The sequence below is a fragment of the Eriocheir sinensis genome, chromosome 55 (genome assembly GCF_024679095.1).
Source record: "Eriocheir sinensis breed Jianghai 21 chromosome 55, ASM2467909v1, whole genome shotgun sequence".
NCBI classification, from domain to species: domain Eukaryota; kingdom Metazoa; phylum Arthropoda; class Malacostraca; order Decapoda; family Varunidae; genus Eriocheir; species Eriocheir sinensis.
In genome coordinates, this window is record NC_066563.1 from 738,993 (window position 1) to 753,273 (window position 14,281).

The 14,281-nt window shown below is 44.8% G+C and overlaps 1 protein-coding gene across 5 annotated transcripts in view; it reads right to left on the reverse strand.

The window, feature by feature from the left end:
* LOC126983881 (cell adhesion molecule Dscam2-like) overlaps positions 1-14,281 on the reverse strand; it is a 257,622-nt gene that overhangs the window by 37,920 nt on the left and 205,421 nt on the right. For 4 of the 5 annotated variants that reach the window (XM_050837035.1, XM_050837033.1, XM_050837036.1 and 1 more), the window contains exons 11-14: positions 12,948-13,099; positions 8,947-9,057; positions 8,026-8,187; positions 5,823-6,110 (exon numbers count right to left, since the gene is read on the reverse strand). In XM_050837035.1, the coding sequence (XP_050692992.1) occupies positions 5,823-6,110; positions 8,026-8,187; positions 8,947-9,057; positions 12,948-13,099 (713 nt within the window). Of the gene's footprint in view, positions 1-5,822; positions 6,111-6,231; positions 6,517-8,025; positions 8,188-8,946; positions 9,058-12,947; positions 13,100-14,281 lie in introns of all 5 variants that reach the window. The other variant, XM_050837034.1, reaches the window with a different exon arrangement.

The window sequence follows — 14,281 nt, forward strand, 5'->3', positions numbered from 1 at the left end:
CCTCCTCCTCCTCCTCCTCCCTAATTTATTCCTTCATTTCATTCGATCCCGTCATTCATTTCTTTCTTCCAATCTTCGTTTCCATCTCTTATTTCCTCTTTCTCACTAATTTATTCCTTGCCTCCCTCCTTTCTCCTAACGCGATTAGTCTTCATTACCCACCTCTCTCTCTCTCTCTCTCTCTCTCTCTCTCTCTCTCTCTCTCTCTCTCTCTCAGTACCGAACTCGCCCGAACGGGATTTATCGCATTTATCGCCGAATTCTCGCAGCGCCGAAAATGTCATTGGCGGAAAATTGTCCAGAAAGATTTGTCGACACTCAGTAAGATGACGATGCTACTGAGAGAGAGAGAGAGAGAGAGAGAGAGAGAGAGAGAGAGAGAGAGAGAGAGAGAGAGAGAGAGAGAGAGAGAGAGAGAGAGCAAAGGTAGGTGGGTGTAATTACTAAAATGGTCTATCTGTCCGTTTGCTTGTCTGTATGTCACTCACTCACTCACTCACTCAATCCATCTCTCTCTCTCTCTCTCTCTCTCTCTCTCTCTCTCTCTTATTCCATCTAACTATCTATCTATCTATCTATCTATCTATCTTTCACCATATCTCTATCCAGCACATTAACCTTATCATACGGAGATTTTCATGTCTATAGAAAGAGGAATGGGATTGAAAGGTCTCTCTCTCTCTCTCTCTCTCTCTCTCTCTCTCTCTCTCTCTCTCTCTCTCTCTCTTAATACAGTTATCGGACCCGTCATTGTTATCAAGGAGGGAGTTTTGACGAGAGAGAGAGAGAGAGAGAGAGAGAGAGAGAGAGAGAGAGAGAGAGAGAGACCCTACTGAGTTCTCATTAACGCTCTTTTCAATTATGCTGTTTTTCGCTTCTCTGTTAATGCGGTGTAGGGTTTCTCTCTCTGCGGTAATAACACGAATATTAATAATAACGCTAAAATAATACTAATGATAATAAGAGTTGTCTAACCTAATCAAATCGCCTTGCCCTATGATTGGAACCTGTATAAGAGTACTGAATCATCTATTTTTTACCCTATATTACCTATCCTCTACTCTCTATCCCTTATCCCCTATTCTCTACCTCTATCCGGTATCTCGTATCCTCTATCTCCTATCCCTTATTCTCTTTCCGCAATCTCTCATTCTCTATCCCCTATCCCATTCTTTCTATCTCCTATCCCTTATTGTATATCCTCAATCGCCTATTCTTTATCCTCTGTCGCTTATTGTCTATTTCTATCCTTTATTCTCTATCCCTTATCCCCTATCCCTTTTCTATCCCCTTGTGTGAGTGTAGATGCAATGTTACACAGACTATGGAGGGTAAAGAACAGGGAAACACAGTCCACGCATCGTCTCTAGAGTAAAAAACAGACCGTACCTACATACCTCATCTTTTATTCCTAACTCAGTTCCCGATACTTGGTGAACTAAAAGCCTTTGGTGTTAATACGAGATAAACTAAACTAAAGAGACGAAACAGTTCAACGTTTGTCTCTAGAGGAAAAGTCGTACGGCGACCTTCGTTCATCTATAATTCTTGACACGGGTTCGTACAGTCGTTGAAATATAGGTCTGTGGTGTTAATACGAGATAAGAGACGAACCTATTCACTATTTATTGAGGAAAGGTAATAATTATCGAATGTTATCTCTAAAACAGCGATTCCTGGCGACAGAGAACACTTATAGACGGGACGAAGACAGGAAAAGTTATCACTGGGTGTCACAAAATGAAGGAGAGATTTCATTGGCTGTTCATAATCCACGTGCGTTGATTGGGCAATGAGTGGCTACACAGAAGGGGATTGGATGCGACTGTAAGGCTGCCTCAGAGCACCACTACGCGATCAAGCTACGCATCAGGACCATAATCCAATCGTAATGTAATAGCAGTAGTAGCAGCAGCAGCGGCAGCAGCAGCAGCAGCAGTAGTGGTAGTAGTAATAGTAACAATCATAATAATAGAAGTGGTGGTAATAGTAACAGTAGATACAGTGGTAGCAGTAACAATAGTAGTAGTAACAATAACAGTAGTAGTAGTAGTAGTGGTCATAACAGTAATAATGCCATACGTTCCAATAATGTCATACGGAAGATGCTCTTTCAGGCCGTTCGTAGCAGTTTAATAATAATAAGAAGCTAATGGGAGAATATGGACTTTAAAAAAAATAATAAACAAGATGAAAAAAAAACTTATCTTCATACTCTTTTCTCATCAATGTAGTAGTAGTAGTAACTTTCTGAGGGGAAGTTTAGTATAGAGATATATATGAGAAAATATACATTCAAAAAACATGCTAAAAAACCCATGCATTCAAAAATTCTGAATAAGGCGGAGGTGGAAAGGAGAAAAAAATAAATAAAAGTACTGTTACCTGCAGGGACGGGCCGCGACCTCTAAAAAAATCGATCTTCAAAATTAGATCATTGATTTTTGGGGGTTAGGGGAGGGAAGGGAGGGAGGGAGGGGGGTAGATTGGATGGGGTAAGGGAAGGAAAGGGAGGGAGGGGGAGGGGTAAAAGAGGGAGGAAAGTGAAGGGAAGGAGGGAAGGTAAGGGGAAAAAGTGAGGGATGGAGGGAGGATGAGAGAGTTGAGAGGTAAAAGAGAGAGGAAAGTGAAAGGAAGAAGGAAAGGTTGTGAGAAAAACCGGATAATAAAAGAAAAAGAAAAAAATGAGTGTTACAAAAATGGGAGGTAGATAAAACTTGATAAAAGGAGGGATGGAAAAATGGATACAAAGGGATACAAGAGAAGGGAGATAATGAGTAAGTGAAGGGATGAGGGGAGATGGGAAGGATAGGTAAGAAAAGAAGGAAACGAGAAATAGGTTAGGTTAAGTTAGGTTAGGTTAGGTTAGGTTAGGTTAGACATAATTAGGAAGCGGGAAAGAAGCGAAGTGTGGGAGATATGAAAAATTGGGGAATGGAATGGGTGAATAACGGAAGGGAAGGGAAATGGAGGAGACAGGGAGTGGGAGAAGGAAATGGAGAGAAAAAAAAAGTGGATGACGGGATGGAAGGGAAATAAGGGATACAGGAAAGAAGAAGGAAGAAAGGGGAAAGGAAAGGAAAGCAAGAGAAGGGAAAGGATATGAGGAGGCAGATGTGTGGAAGAAAGGAAGACGAGAAGGAAATGAGAAGAGATAGGAAAGAAAGAGAGAAAGGAAGGAAAGAATGAGAAGAGAAATGTAAATAGAGAGATACAGGAACGACAGGACAAAGGGGAAAGAAAAAAAGGGTGAGAGAAAAGATAATACAGAGAGAAAGAAGGACAAAAAGATGAGAGGAGAAAATAAATGAGGCAATAAAGGAACGTTATGACAGAGGAGAAAGAAAAAAAGAGGGTGACAGCAAAAAAAGAAAAGAGAGATAGGAAAACAGGGACGGAAGGAAGACAGAATGAAAAAAAAAGTCAGGCATAAAGATAAAGAAGGCTGTATAAATGAGAGGTAAGGAAGGACGAAGTAGGGGGTAAGGAATACACATGAAAAATAAAAAAAGGGTTGAACAGGTAAAGAACAGAGAGAAGAATGAAGGAAAGGGAAGGGAATAAACGGAAAGAAACAGAATAACAGATAAGGTTAGACAGGTAAAGAGGAGCAGGTGGGCACATGAACGAAAGGTAAGTTCATTAAGGTAAGTGGATTAAAGAGTGTACAGGTCAAAGTAATAGGAAAGGTAAAAGCTATAGGGAAAACAGGTAGGAGGAAGGAATGGACAGGTAATGGACAGGTAAGGGGATCAGGGACAGGGAGTATGGAGTGGATGTGAAAAATATACATATACAAAATTAATGACAGGCTCTTGGCCCTCCAAAATGGAAAATTAAATGGTCCAAAAATGTGACTCATTGAATTGGAGACAAAAATTGGTAACTTAGCTGACTTTAAAAATGAATGAAAGTACAATAGAAAGCAGGAGTCGTGTGTGTGTGTGTGTGTGTGTGTGTGTGTGTGTGTGTGTGTGTGTGTGTGTGTGTGTGTGTGTGTGTGTGTGTGTGTGTGTGTGTGTGTGTGTGTGTGTGTGTGTGTGTGTGTGTGTGTGTGTGTGTGTGTGTTGTGTTGTGTTGTTGTTGTTGTGTGTGTGTGTGTGTGTGTGTGTGTGTGTGTGTGTGTGTGTGTGTGTGTTGTGTGTGTGTGTATGTAAGTACGTGTGCATGTGTACATGTATACCTATCCGTTCATGTAAAACAATAATAAAATAAACAATCATAATCATCAGCCTGTACCACTCTTGATCCTTACACAGACGATCCTTAAGACGCAAAAATCTGAAAAAATCCCAGAGGATCACGCACAGAAAAGAAAAACAAAGACAAAAGAAAAACTAAAACCCTTGAACCCCTCTCCGGAAAACAAACTCGAACGTCATTTGTTTAGGGGAAGGAGGAGGGGCGACGCTTCCCCTTCCTCACGCTCCCCCTCCCCTCTGTTCCCCTCGTCATGCCCGCGTTAGGCAGTTAGTTAGGCAGTTTTCAGCAGTGAGTGTGGTGGACTGAGGCAGATCCACGGCGCTCTCTGTGAAAAGTTCCTACTGATTAGAAAAGTTTGTGACGCGAACCGAAATTTGCAGGAAAAAAGGGAGAGTCGTTTTGAGTGTCGAGCGTGTCCTGTGTCGTGTGTATATGTGTGTGTGTGTGTGTGTGTGTGTGTGTGTGTGTGTGTGTAATTCACTATGGTCTGACCTCGCGATCACCGGTCATTGCCCTCCCCGAATGAGCTTGGATCTCACAAGTGACGTATCTCTGGGGGCACGGCTGAACCCTCACACCCACACACACCCGGGAGGCGGGACACAAACCCCGACTGACACCCTGTATACCTATTCACTGCTGGGTGGACAGGGTCACGGATTGGATTAAAGGAGACTGCACATCCGTCTCCACTCCCGGGAATCGAACCCAGGACCTTTTGGTTGTGAGGCGAGCGTGCTCCCACTGCGCTACGGAGCTGTGTGTGTGTGTGTGTGTGTGTGTGTGTGTGTGTGTGTGTGTGTGTGTGTGTGTGTGTGTGTGTGTGTTAGGAATTTGTGGGTTTCAGGGTTAGTCAAAGTTCAGCTGTGTAGCATGAGAAATTTAGAAAAAAAATTGAACTGTTTTTAAACACGCATTCAACAGAACTTCATTTCTGAAAAAAACAAAACAAAAAAAAAACATTCCAAATCGATTCTGTGGACTAGGTTGCGTTCGTCGGGTTTTGCGTATGCATATTTCTGCGTTTGACAAAGTAAAAACAATACTATCGCTATTTTTTGTTTCATTTCACATAATAATTTCGCTATGTATTGTTGAACTCAAAAACAGAACAAAATATCTCACCCCCAAAAAAGTATTACTACAGTTTGCATTTATCGCATTATTTCACTTGTGTATTTGTGAATGTGGCTTTAGTTCGAGGGAAAAAAAAAGTCGCAAACCCGACAAAACATTCGGCGCGCCCCTGACTCGCAGCCAGTGTCGGGAAAAGAATAAAAGGCTGCATACAAAATAACTCTGTGTTTGACCGAAATTCCCAGAGTTCCAAATGGCCAGTGTTCGAAGCAGTCATAGTTCGAAATACCTTTCTGGTTGGTAAAAAAAAAAGGCACCAATGTCAAAAATGTTCGTCTGTGTGTGTGTGTGTGTGTGTGTGTGTGTGTGTGTGTGTGTGTGTGTGTGTGTGTGTGTGTGTGTGTTTTTGTGGTAATGTATGCCGTGTGCGTAGGCAAGTGTATGTATCTGTGTGGGCGTGTGTGGGAGTGCGTGGTGTACACTCCACTGAATAAAAAACAACAACAAAACAAAACAAAACAAACACAACCAAACACACTCACCTTTGATCACGAGGGTGGCGGAGTAGGCGGCGGTGCGGGCGGCGTTGGCGGCCTGGCACGAGTAGTTGCCGCTGTGGTGGGCGAGGGCGTGGGGCAATGTGAGGGCGCTGGAGTACTGGTCGAAGGGGCTTAAGGTGAGGCCCTGCGGCGGGTCCTGGGCGAGGGGGGTGCCGTCCTTGTACCAGGTGAGGGTGAGGGGCGGGTCACCTCGCCTCACCGAGCATATCACTTGCACTCTGTCCCCCTCACTCGCCTCCCCGAAGCTAAATGGTATTACGGTGGGAGGGACTATGTGGAGGTGGAGGAGCAGGTGGAGTGCACGGAGCGGAGGCAGGAGGAAAAGGGAGAGAAAACGGGGACATAAAACCTCGAGGCATTAGTGTGAGAAATAAGAAAACACCGTAGTTACCGTTGACGCGGAGGGGCGCCGTGTGGGTGACGGTGGCGGCGTCGTTGGCGGCGGTGCAGGTGTAGTTGCCGGTGTGGAGGGCGGCGAGGCGGGTGATGGAGAGGATGTTCGTGTATTGGTCCAGCTGCAGCACCTCTGTACCAGGGATCTGCTCCGCCGCCACGCCGTCCTTGGTCCATGTCACCAGCAGCGGCGTGTCGCCCCCGTTCACCGTGCACTGGACGCTCACACGTTCCCCGAGGGCCAGGTCCTTCCGAAGGCTGAATGGCTGCACCTTGGGCGGGACTGTGGCGAGGCGACTCTCACTCTCTGGCACACCTCGAGGCCCCGAGTGTGCTTTTGGCTCTACCTAACACCCTCTCACTGCCACTTACTCTCGTGCCACGCGGGGCTCCTAGCTTTGCCTGACACCCTCTCTTTAAGGTTGACTCTCCAGCACCTCTTGAAGCTCCAGGGCTATACAAGTGCTCTTCCGCCTCTGCCTAACACCCTCTCCTTGGCACTCACTGGCAGCACGCGGGGCTCCTGAGGCTGTCTGAGTGTACCTTGATCCTACCTGACACACTCCTTGGAGCTTACATTCTGGCACGATTTGAGGCCGCAGGAGCTGTCTGAGTGTGTTCTTGGCTCTATCTAAAACCCTTTCTTTGACACACACAATGGCATAAGGTGGGTCTCCATAAGCTATTTGAGTATATTTCTGCATTTTATCTAAGAGTAACGCAGCCTTTTGACTCTGTAGCCCCACCCAAGGCTCCTAATGGTAAATGTGCTTCTGACTTTACCTAACACCATTACTTTACTGGGCACTGAATCGCAAAGGAGCCATCTCAAGGACCCACACTGTGCTATAAACTCTTATTGGACTACCTAAGTTCTCGGGTGTAAGTGAACCTGTTTCTACGTTACTTCTCATTAGCGCTCCTCCTCCCCCCTCCACACAGCCCCCTCTGGCACAGGCGGGCAGGAGGGGAGAGCTAGGAGCAGAGCATCACAAGAGTACAATATTATGTTTATTTTTAGAGCGCAATGTGATGTACTTTAGCATAATACTTAACGGTAAAGATAAGAAAGCCCCGAAAACAAGGCAAAAGGGAAAAAAGATGAAGGAATGAAGGAAAACAACAGCAAAAGAGAGAATCAGGAAGGAAGGAAACCAGAGAAATAAAAATGAAAATAAAATAAAAAACGAAGGGAGACGTTGGTGGTGGAGAAACATAAAAGTATATACAGTTACGGATGATCGAAATAAGAAAAGAAAAAAAGAAGGTCTAGAAGTATATAAAATAAGATGGAGAAAAGGAAAGTAGGAGGGTAAATTGGAATGAATGAATGAACGAAGGAAGGAACGAAGGAAGACAGGAAGGAAAAAAAAGGAAGAAATGAAGAAAGAAATGAAGAGAGGAATGAAGAAAGGAAGAAATGAAAGAAGAAAGAGAGGAGGAGAGGAAACAAGGGCCAAAAAAAATAAGGCAAAGAAAAAAAAAGAATACACAAAAAGGAAAGTAAAATAAACAGCAAGAAACGAAAAAAAGGCGAAAGAAAGGAAGGAATGATGGACAAAATAAAAAAGAGCGAACGAGAGAACGAAAGAAGGAAAAGGCGGGAAAGAAAAAAAGCAAGACAAAAAAAAAAAAAGAAGGAATGAAGGAAAAAAATAGCAAGAGGGAGAATCGAGAAGGCAGCAAACCAGTGAAATAAAACCCCCCGAAAAAGCAAAGCAAATAAAACTCAATCCATCTCCTTCGAACCCTTCAGCTCATTCATTATCCCCCCCCCCCCCCTCGCACTCACCTAGCACCTGCACCGTGGCCGTCGAGGAGTGGGAGCGTCCCTGCTTGTCGCTTGCCGTGCAGGTGTAGGAGCCTCCGTCGGCCGCCTTCTGCACGTCTCGAATGATCAGGGTCCCGTTCTCGTGCACACTCTGCCGCGCCGTCATGGGCAGGATGCGTCCGTCTACAGGAGGAGGAAGAAGAGGAGGAGAAGGAGGAGGAGGAGGAAAAAATGAGGGGGCAAAAGTAGAATGAGAGGAATGAATGAAAAGAATAATAAGGTAAAAATAAGAGCAACAGGAGGAGGAGGAGGAGGAGGAGGAGGAGGGTAAGGAAGAAACGAGAGTAGTGTAAGTTAATGCAAAATACATGTCACTATTTTCATCTCTCTCTCTCTCTCTCTCTCTCTCTCTCTCTCTCTCTCTCTCTCTCTCTTATCTCCACTACTATTTAGCTCCTCGTTTTCTCTCCATCATCTTTAAAAACTTTCCTTACATCCGCTATTTATCCGAGTTCCCCTTCCTAACCTCCTTCATTTTCCCTTACTGCCTCGCCTTCCTTCACAGTGTTTATAGTTTCTCCTTTGCTCTCCGTTTTCTACATTTCAATTCCCGTACGATATTTACTTCACATTGCTTCACTACTTTATATTATGTCCCCCGTTGCTAGACTCTTTCCTCTCTCACCTTATTTCCGAACTTTCTCTATTTTTCTGTCTGTCTCTCGCATGTATTTTCGCTTTTCCTTCCCTTCTTTTTCCATTCATACATCCAACCACCCTTCTTTTTCGCCTTCTGTCTGACTGCCCAGCCCCCGCTCTCCCCTCTTCATCCATTCAACCTTAAAATTACACCTACATCTATTTCCCGTTTCCCTCCCTCCCTTCCTCTTACCCTCCGTCCCTCCCTTCCTCTCTCCCCTCTTACCTGCGTCTCCCTCTTACCTCTCTTCCAGGTGATCTTGGCCAGAGGGTATCCAGCTGCCGGGCATGATATGATGAGCTGCTCCCCCGCCACTGCCGTCACCACCGACATGGGACGCACATACGCTGGGCCTGAAGGCGAGTGATGATTGTAATAGTAGTAGTAGTAGTAGTAGTAGTAGTAGTAGTAGCAGTAGTAGTAGTAGTAGTAGTAGTAGTAGTAGTGGTATTGGAAGGAAAAGGAGGAAGAAGAGGAAAATAATAAGGAGGAGGAGGAAGAAGAGAAAAATGAGGAGGAGGAGGAAGAGAAAGAGGAGTAGGAGGAGTAGGCATAGGTAGTTAAATAAAAAATAATACCTGTTTCTTTTAATTAATATCGTTCATTCACCTGTCTTCATTTAACTCCTTCCATCTTTTCCGCTCCTTCACTCGCTACATTTTACCATTTCAACCTCCTCTAAAGCCCTCGGTATAAGCAATGAGAATGATCGGCTTTGTCTTCTAATTCTTTCCTTCCCGAGTATCGCTTAACATTTGTCGTCTCGTGAGCTTCGCATTTCACACCCAACGCTCCCCTTCCCGTGGGCGGCGTTTGAGGAATGCCTTCAGAGTCTTTATTCACGTCTAGCATCATCTGCCTCACGGTGTTTGATGCTCGGTAATCCCTTGTGTCGCAGCTGGATAATCCTCTGTTCTCGTTCCTGTTAATTTTGTATGGCTATTTTTCTTTTATTGTGTTTGTATTCATCGCTGCCCGGTTTGTCTTTCCAACCTCGATGCGTTTATATGGAACCAACCTCCTTCACTGGTGCTGATTGTTAAGTCTCTCTTCCCTTTCCTCTTAATACTGCATGACTGTTATCCTTTTGTTGTGTTTGTATTCATCACTGCTTGGTTCCTCTTCTTCACTTCAATGCCTTTATATGTAGATAATTTTCTGAAACGAGGGAAGGTCAGACATCACACGTATATCTGCATCTCTCTCTCTGTTACCTTTCCGCGTTGATTTCTATATATATGTCTGTTTTCCTTTTGTTCTCTTTATATTGGTCCTGTTCCTGCCCCGATGTCTCTGGTTGAAGACGATGTGATGCGTTGAATCAGCTCTTAATATTGCTTGGTGATTTAGCATATTTATAAATACATTTCTTTGACGGTGAAGATGGATCAAGGGCAAAGAGAAAAAAAGGTCGCAACACTGTCCTCACAAATAAAGACAGGAGATCCAGAAGGAGAGATTCATTTCAGTTTGACCTCTCTTTCGGCCACCTCTTTGGATTCTTTTTGGGAACAGCGAGTAGCGGGCTTTTTTTTTATTATTGTTTCTTTTTTTGTGCCCTTGAGCTGTCTCCTTTGTTGTTTAAAAAAAAAAAGTTGCAGTAGTGTCGTGATACTCCCCTACTAATGAACGAGGGAGGAAATGCAAACGAAAGACATGTTCTCCTCCTTGCATTAACTCTCCCCGCAGCACGACTGGTCAACCATCGCACGCCTGGGACGGTCATGGAGATCACACGCACCCTTCCTCGTATTGACTCGCCTGCAACACGTTAGATCAAACGCCTCGCACCTGGAGCAGCCACAGAGTTCACACGCACCCCTGCACGTCCTGGCTCACTCCGAAACACGTCAGGTTAACCATCTCACGCCTGGGACGGTCACAACACATCACCTTAAAGACAATCTCACACCAAGGGAGGTTAACACACATCCCTTGACTCTGCTACGCCTCCAGGGACACACAATATTTGATAGCCGGTGGATTACCTTGTAGCCTGGTACCGAGACACGCCGTTTAGGGATTATCTCAGCCCAGGGACGGTCGTAACACCTCAACTGGTAGGTAATAACGCGTCGTAAAAGGTTTAAAGCCCTTCACTAATGGGGGAATGGAGTCATGTCGGGGCAATATAGTCGAGGCCTTGAATTGTTTTTTAAAAGGAGAGAGAAATACGAGTGCCGTGTGTTATCGCGGGTTATGAATGGCTTTTAACACCACTAAGCCATCGGCCACTTGCTTAACGGGAAACTTGTGTAAAATTACCGAATATATCACGATTAAAGAATGTTGGGCTCATATTCTTAAAGATTTCGGGACTCACACACTCACATTTGATAAGGCTTTCGTAGAGGCTGTTGTGGGTATTTCCGAGGGTAGTTTTATGAGTCTAGTGATAGTTTGACAAGGGTTCTGCACCATGAATGTGGACACTACTCAAGACAACCCGATTAATCTCACTTGTGGCCTTTGGGAATAATTGTTTGGGAGACGAAAGAGCCTGACATTATAGGCCTTGGTCTCCCCGGAAATCACCAGCTGCAGAGAGAATCGCTAGGGAAGTCATATATTTGTTTCTTTAGGTCAGGCGTCCATGCTTATACCTTCGAATGCAAGTAGGTTTGTATGCTAATTCGTACGCATGATTCTAGTTATCCCTTATGTCAAGAGTAAAACTTCCCTGGAAATCTGAGGCATGGAAAAAAATATCCCTTGTCAAATTAACTGAAGGAGGTTTGTCGTTCTTATTTTGACAATGGCATGTGAATATTTACTGTAATTGCGCGTACAAACCAGTGAATATTCTTTGATCTGCCAAGTCTTTCATTTTTACAGCAAGGGAGGCAGCTGAAAGGCAAAAAACAAATAACAACAAAAAATGCCCGCTAGGCGCTGCTCCAATAAAAGAAAATAGAACGAGTGGCCGGAGGAGAGGTCAAAATGATAACGCAAGTATGAGCCAGCAGTAAAAAATGATAACCCAAGTGTGAGCCAGCAGTAAAAAATGATAACCCAAGTGTGAGCCAGCAGAAAAAAAGTCCTCCAGCCCAATGACTCCCACGTGCGCCCATCGATCAGCTGTTCCTCTCCCATGCAAGTCAATCGCCTGTCCTCCACGTGTCATGTATATTCCACGCGTGCACGTCCCATCGTCAGGCGTCCCGTGTTGACTCGGCGGAAGGACGAGATTCAGCTTTCTGTCACTGTTCCATTTTTTGAGGTGAAGGAAACACCTCCTCCCGAAATTGACCTCTCTTTCGGCCACCTCTTTTGAGTTTTTTTTTTGTAGGAACAGCGAGTAGCGGGATTTTTATATTATAGTTTCCTTTTTTTTGTGCCCTTGAGCTGTCTCCTTTGTTGTAAAAAAAAAAATTACCAATGGCCGTATAAAAAAAAGGTAAATAAAGTCCTCGTAACACGCTACTTGTATACAATGGACATAGTTGCCAAAGAGTAGTGTATAATGTCCAAACTTCGATGCATGTTTTGAAGCGGTTTCCCCTCCCGTGTTTATACTTTCTTTGTTCACTATTCCTTCGACTTGAAACTCCTTCAGATGTGGAGCGTCCAGGCACCTGCGGAACTGAATCAAGTCTTAGTCCTATATCCGGTGCCTTTGTGTACTTTTAAAAGAAACTGTATTTAACGGAATGGTCTTCTTAGCCTTTCACCGTTTGCCTCCTTACTGATATAAAGACACAAAACGATAGGAGCTCAGGCAGTCTGCACAGGCGTCTTTTTTTTTTTTTTAGTCAACACGCTTAGGTTAAAACTGAGAGATCATGAGTTCGGTTCCATAAAGAGAGTAACGAAGAGTACAGACGGAATGGCAATCTCCTTTACGCCTTTGTCCCTGTTACTAAGCAGTCCCAAGGCACGGGGTATAAGTCGGGCGGAGCAAACCCTCTCCAGTACGTTTTCCGTCTCAACGCTTCTCTGCGGCGCCATGGTGCGGGGAAGACCAAAGGGAAGGCAAGGGGAGGGATCTGACTCGCGGCCAGGAGTGTTTCTGAGCCCTGCGCCACGCTGCTTCCTGTGCGAGCGTCGTTTCCTTGGCCATAGAACCCTTTTAAACTTTTAAGTGAAGAAAAGAAGGTGAGTAAAGCAGACAGGTAGACTATATCCATTTCTGTTGTAAAGCGAGAAAACGAGAAGGTTGTCTGTCCACTTTAGAGGAAGGAGGATATACAGTTTGCCTTCCGTGTGCTGTGAAGGAAGAAAACGGGAAATCCAGGCTACTTACCGTACACGTTGAGGCGCGCGGTGTGGGCGGTGGAGCCAGCCCTGTTGGAGGCCGTGCAGGTGTAGGCGCCCCCGTCCGCCGCCCGCACGCCCGTCAGGTTCACGTGACTCACCACAGAGCCTCCCATGCCCACGTACTGCCCCACCACCAACCTGCAGCGAGGGGAGAATGGGGGATTAAAAACGTATCAATACATTCGTCATAATCACCTTTGTCGTTACTTGAGAACTGACAAAGGAGAATCGCCCTTCTTACGTCAGTGCGATACGACAATAAAGTTACCAGCATAAGCCTGTTTACCAAGAAGGGATCGGACTACGGCATATAGTATTCGATGCCATAATGTGCTCTTGGTAATAAGTGCCTGGATGTTTAATTGAGTGAATAGAAGAATGAAGGCATGTTTGAATGGCGAACTAACTAGTTTCGTGTTGTAAGATCGAGAGACAGGAGAGTTGACTGACTGGTAGACTGTAGGGATGGATGAGTAAATTAATCAACCAGTCAGTGTACCACATATTGACTGGGTTACTCACTGATTGACTGAGCGCTTAAGTAACTGACTAAGGACTCAGTGCAAGGGTTGACAACTGAAATAGGAAAAACTGGATGATTAACGGAGTGTCTGACTGACTGACTGACCAAATAAGAGGTGATAAATGGATACCTGAGCAAATAAATGAGTGACAGTCTATAACTTACATCCTAACTGACTGACTGGCTTACTGACTGAATGACTGGACAACTGACACCATTGCGGGATTTTAAAGAGAGGTCTGAGTAACGAAAACTACCTTCAACTGACTCACGAACCGACTGGCTAACTGATTGGCTGACTGACTGACTGACTGACTGACTGGGTGGCTGACTGGACAGCTACAACATAACGGGGTAAGTAAAGGAATATCTGAGTAACTAACCTTATTTCCTAACTGACTCACGGACTAACTGACTGGATGGATGGATGGCTGACTAACTGACTGACTGATTGACTGAAGACTAGCTGGTTGACTGACTAGAAAACTGACAACATTACGAGTTTTTAAGAAATATTTGAGTAACTGAACATATTTCCTAACTGACTCACGACTTCACTGACTGGCTGGCTGGGTAACTGGCTGACTGGTTGGGGTCGGCTTTCCGATGCATGCCAGGCGCTTGACAAATTCAAAAGTTCTATCGACCAAAGAGACGCGGCTCGGATATTCCCCTGTTATACGTAATTCAGAGCCTCGCCAATATTTCAGAAAAACGATGAAAACAACAGCAGGCGGACGCGGGCTTCAAGGCTGTGCTGCACCAGGAAACATGAAGCGCACGCAAAATAGAAAAAT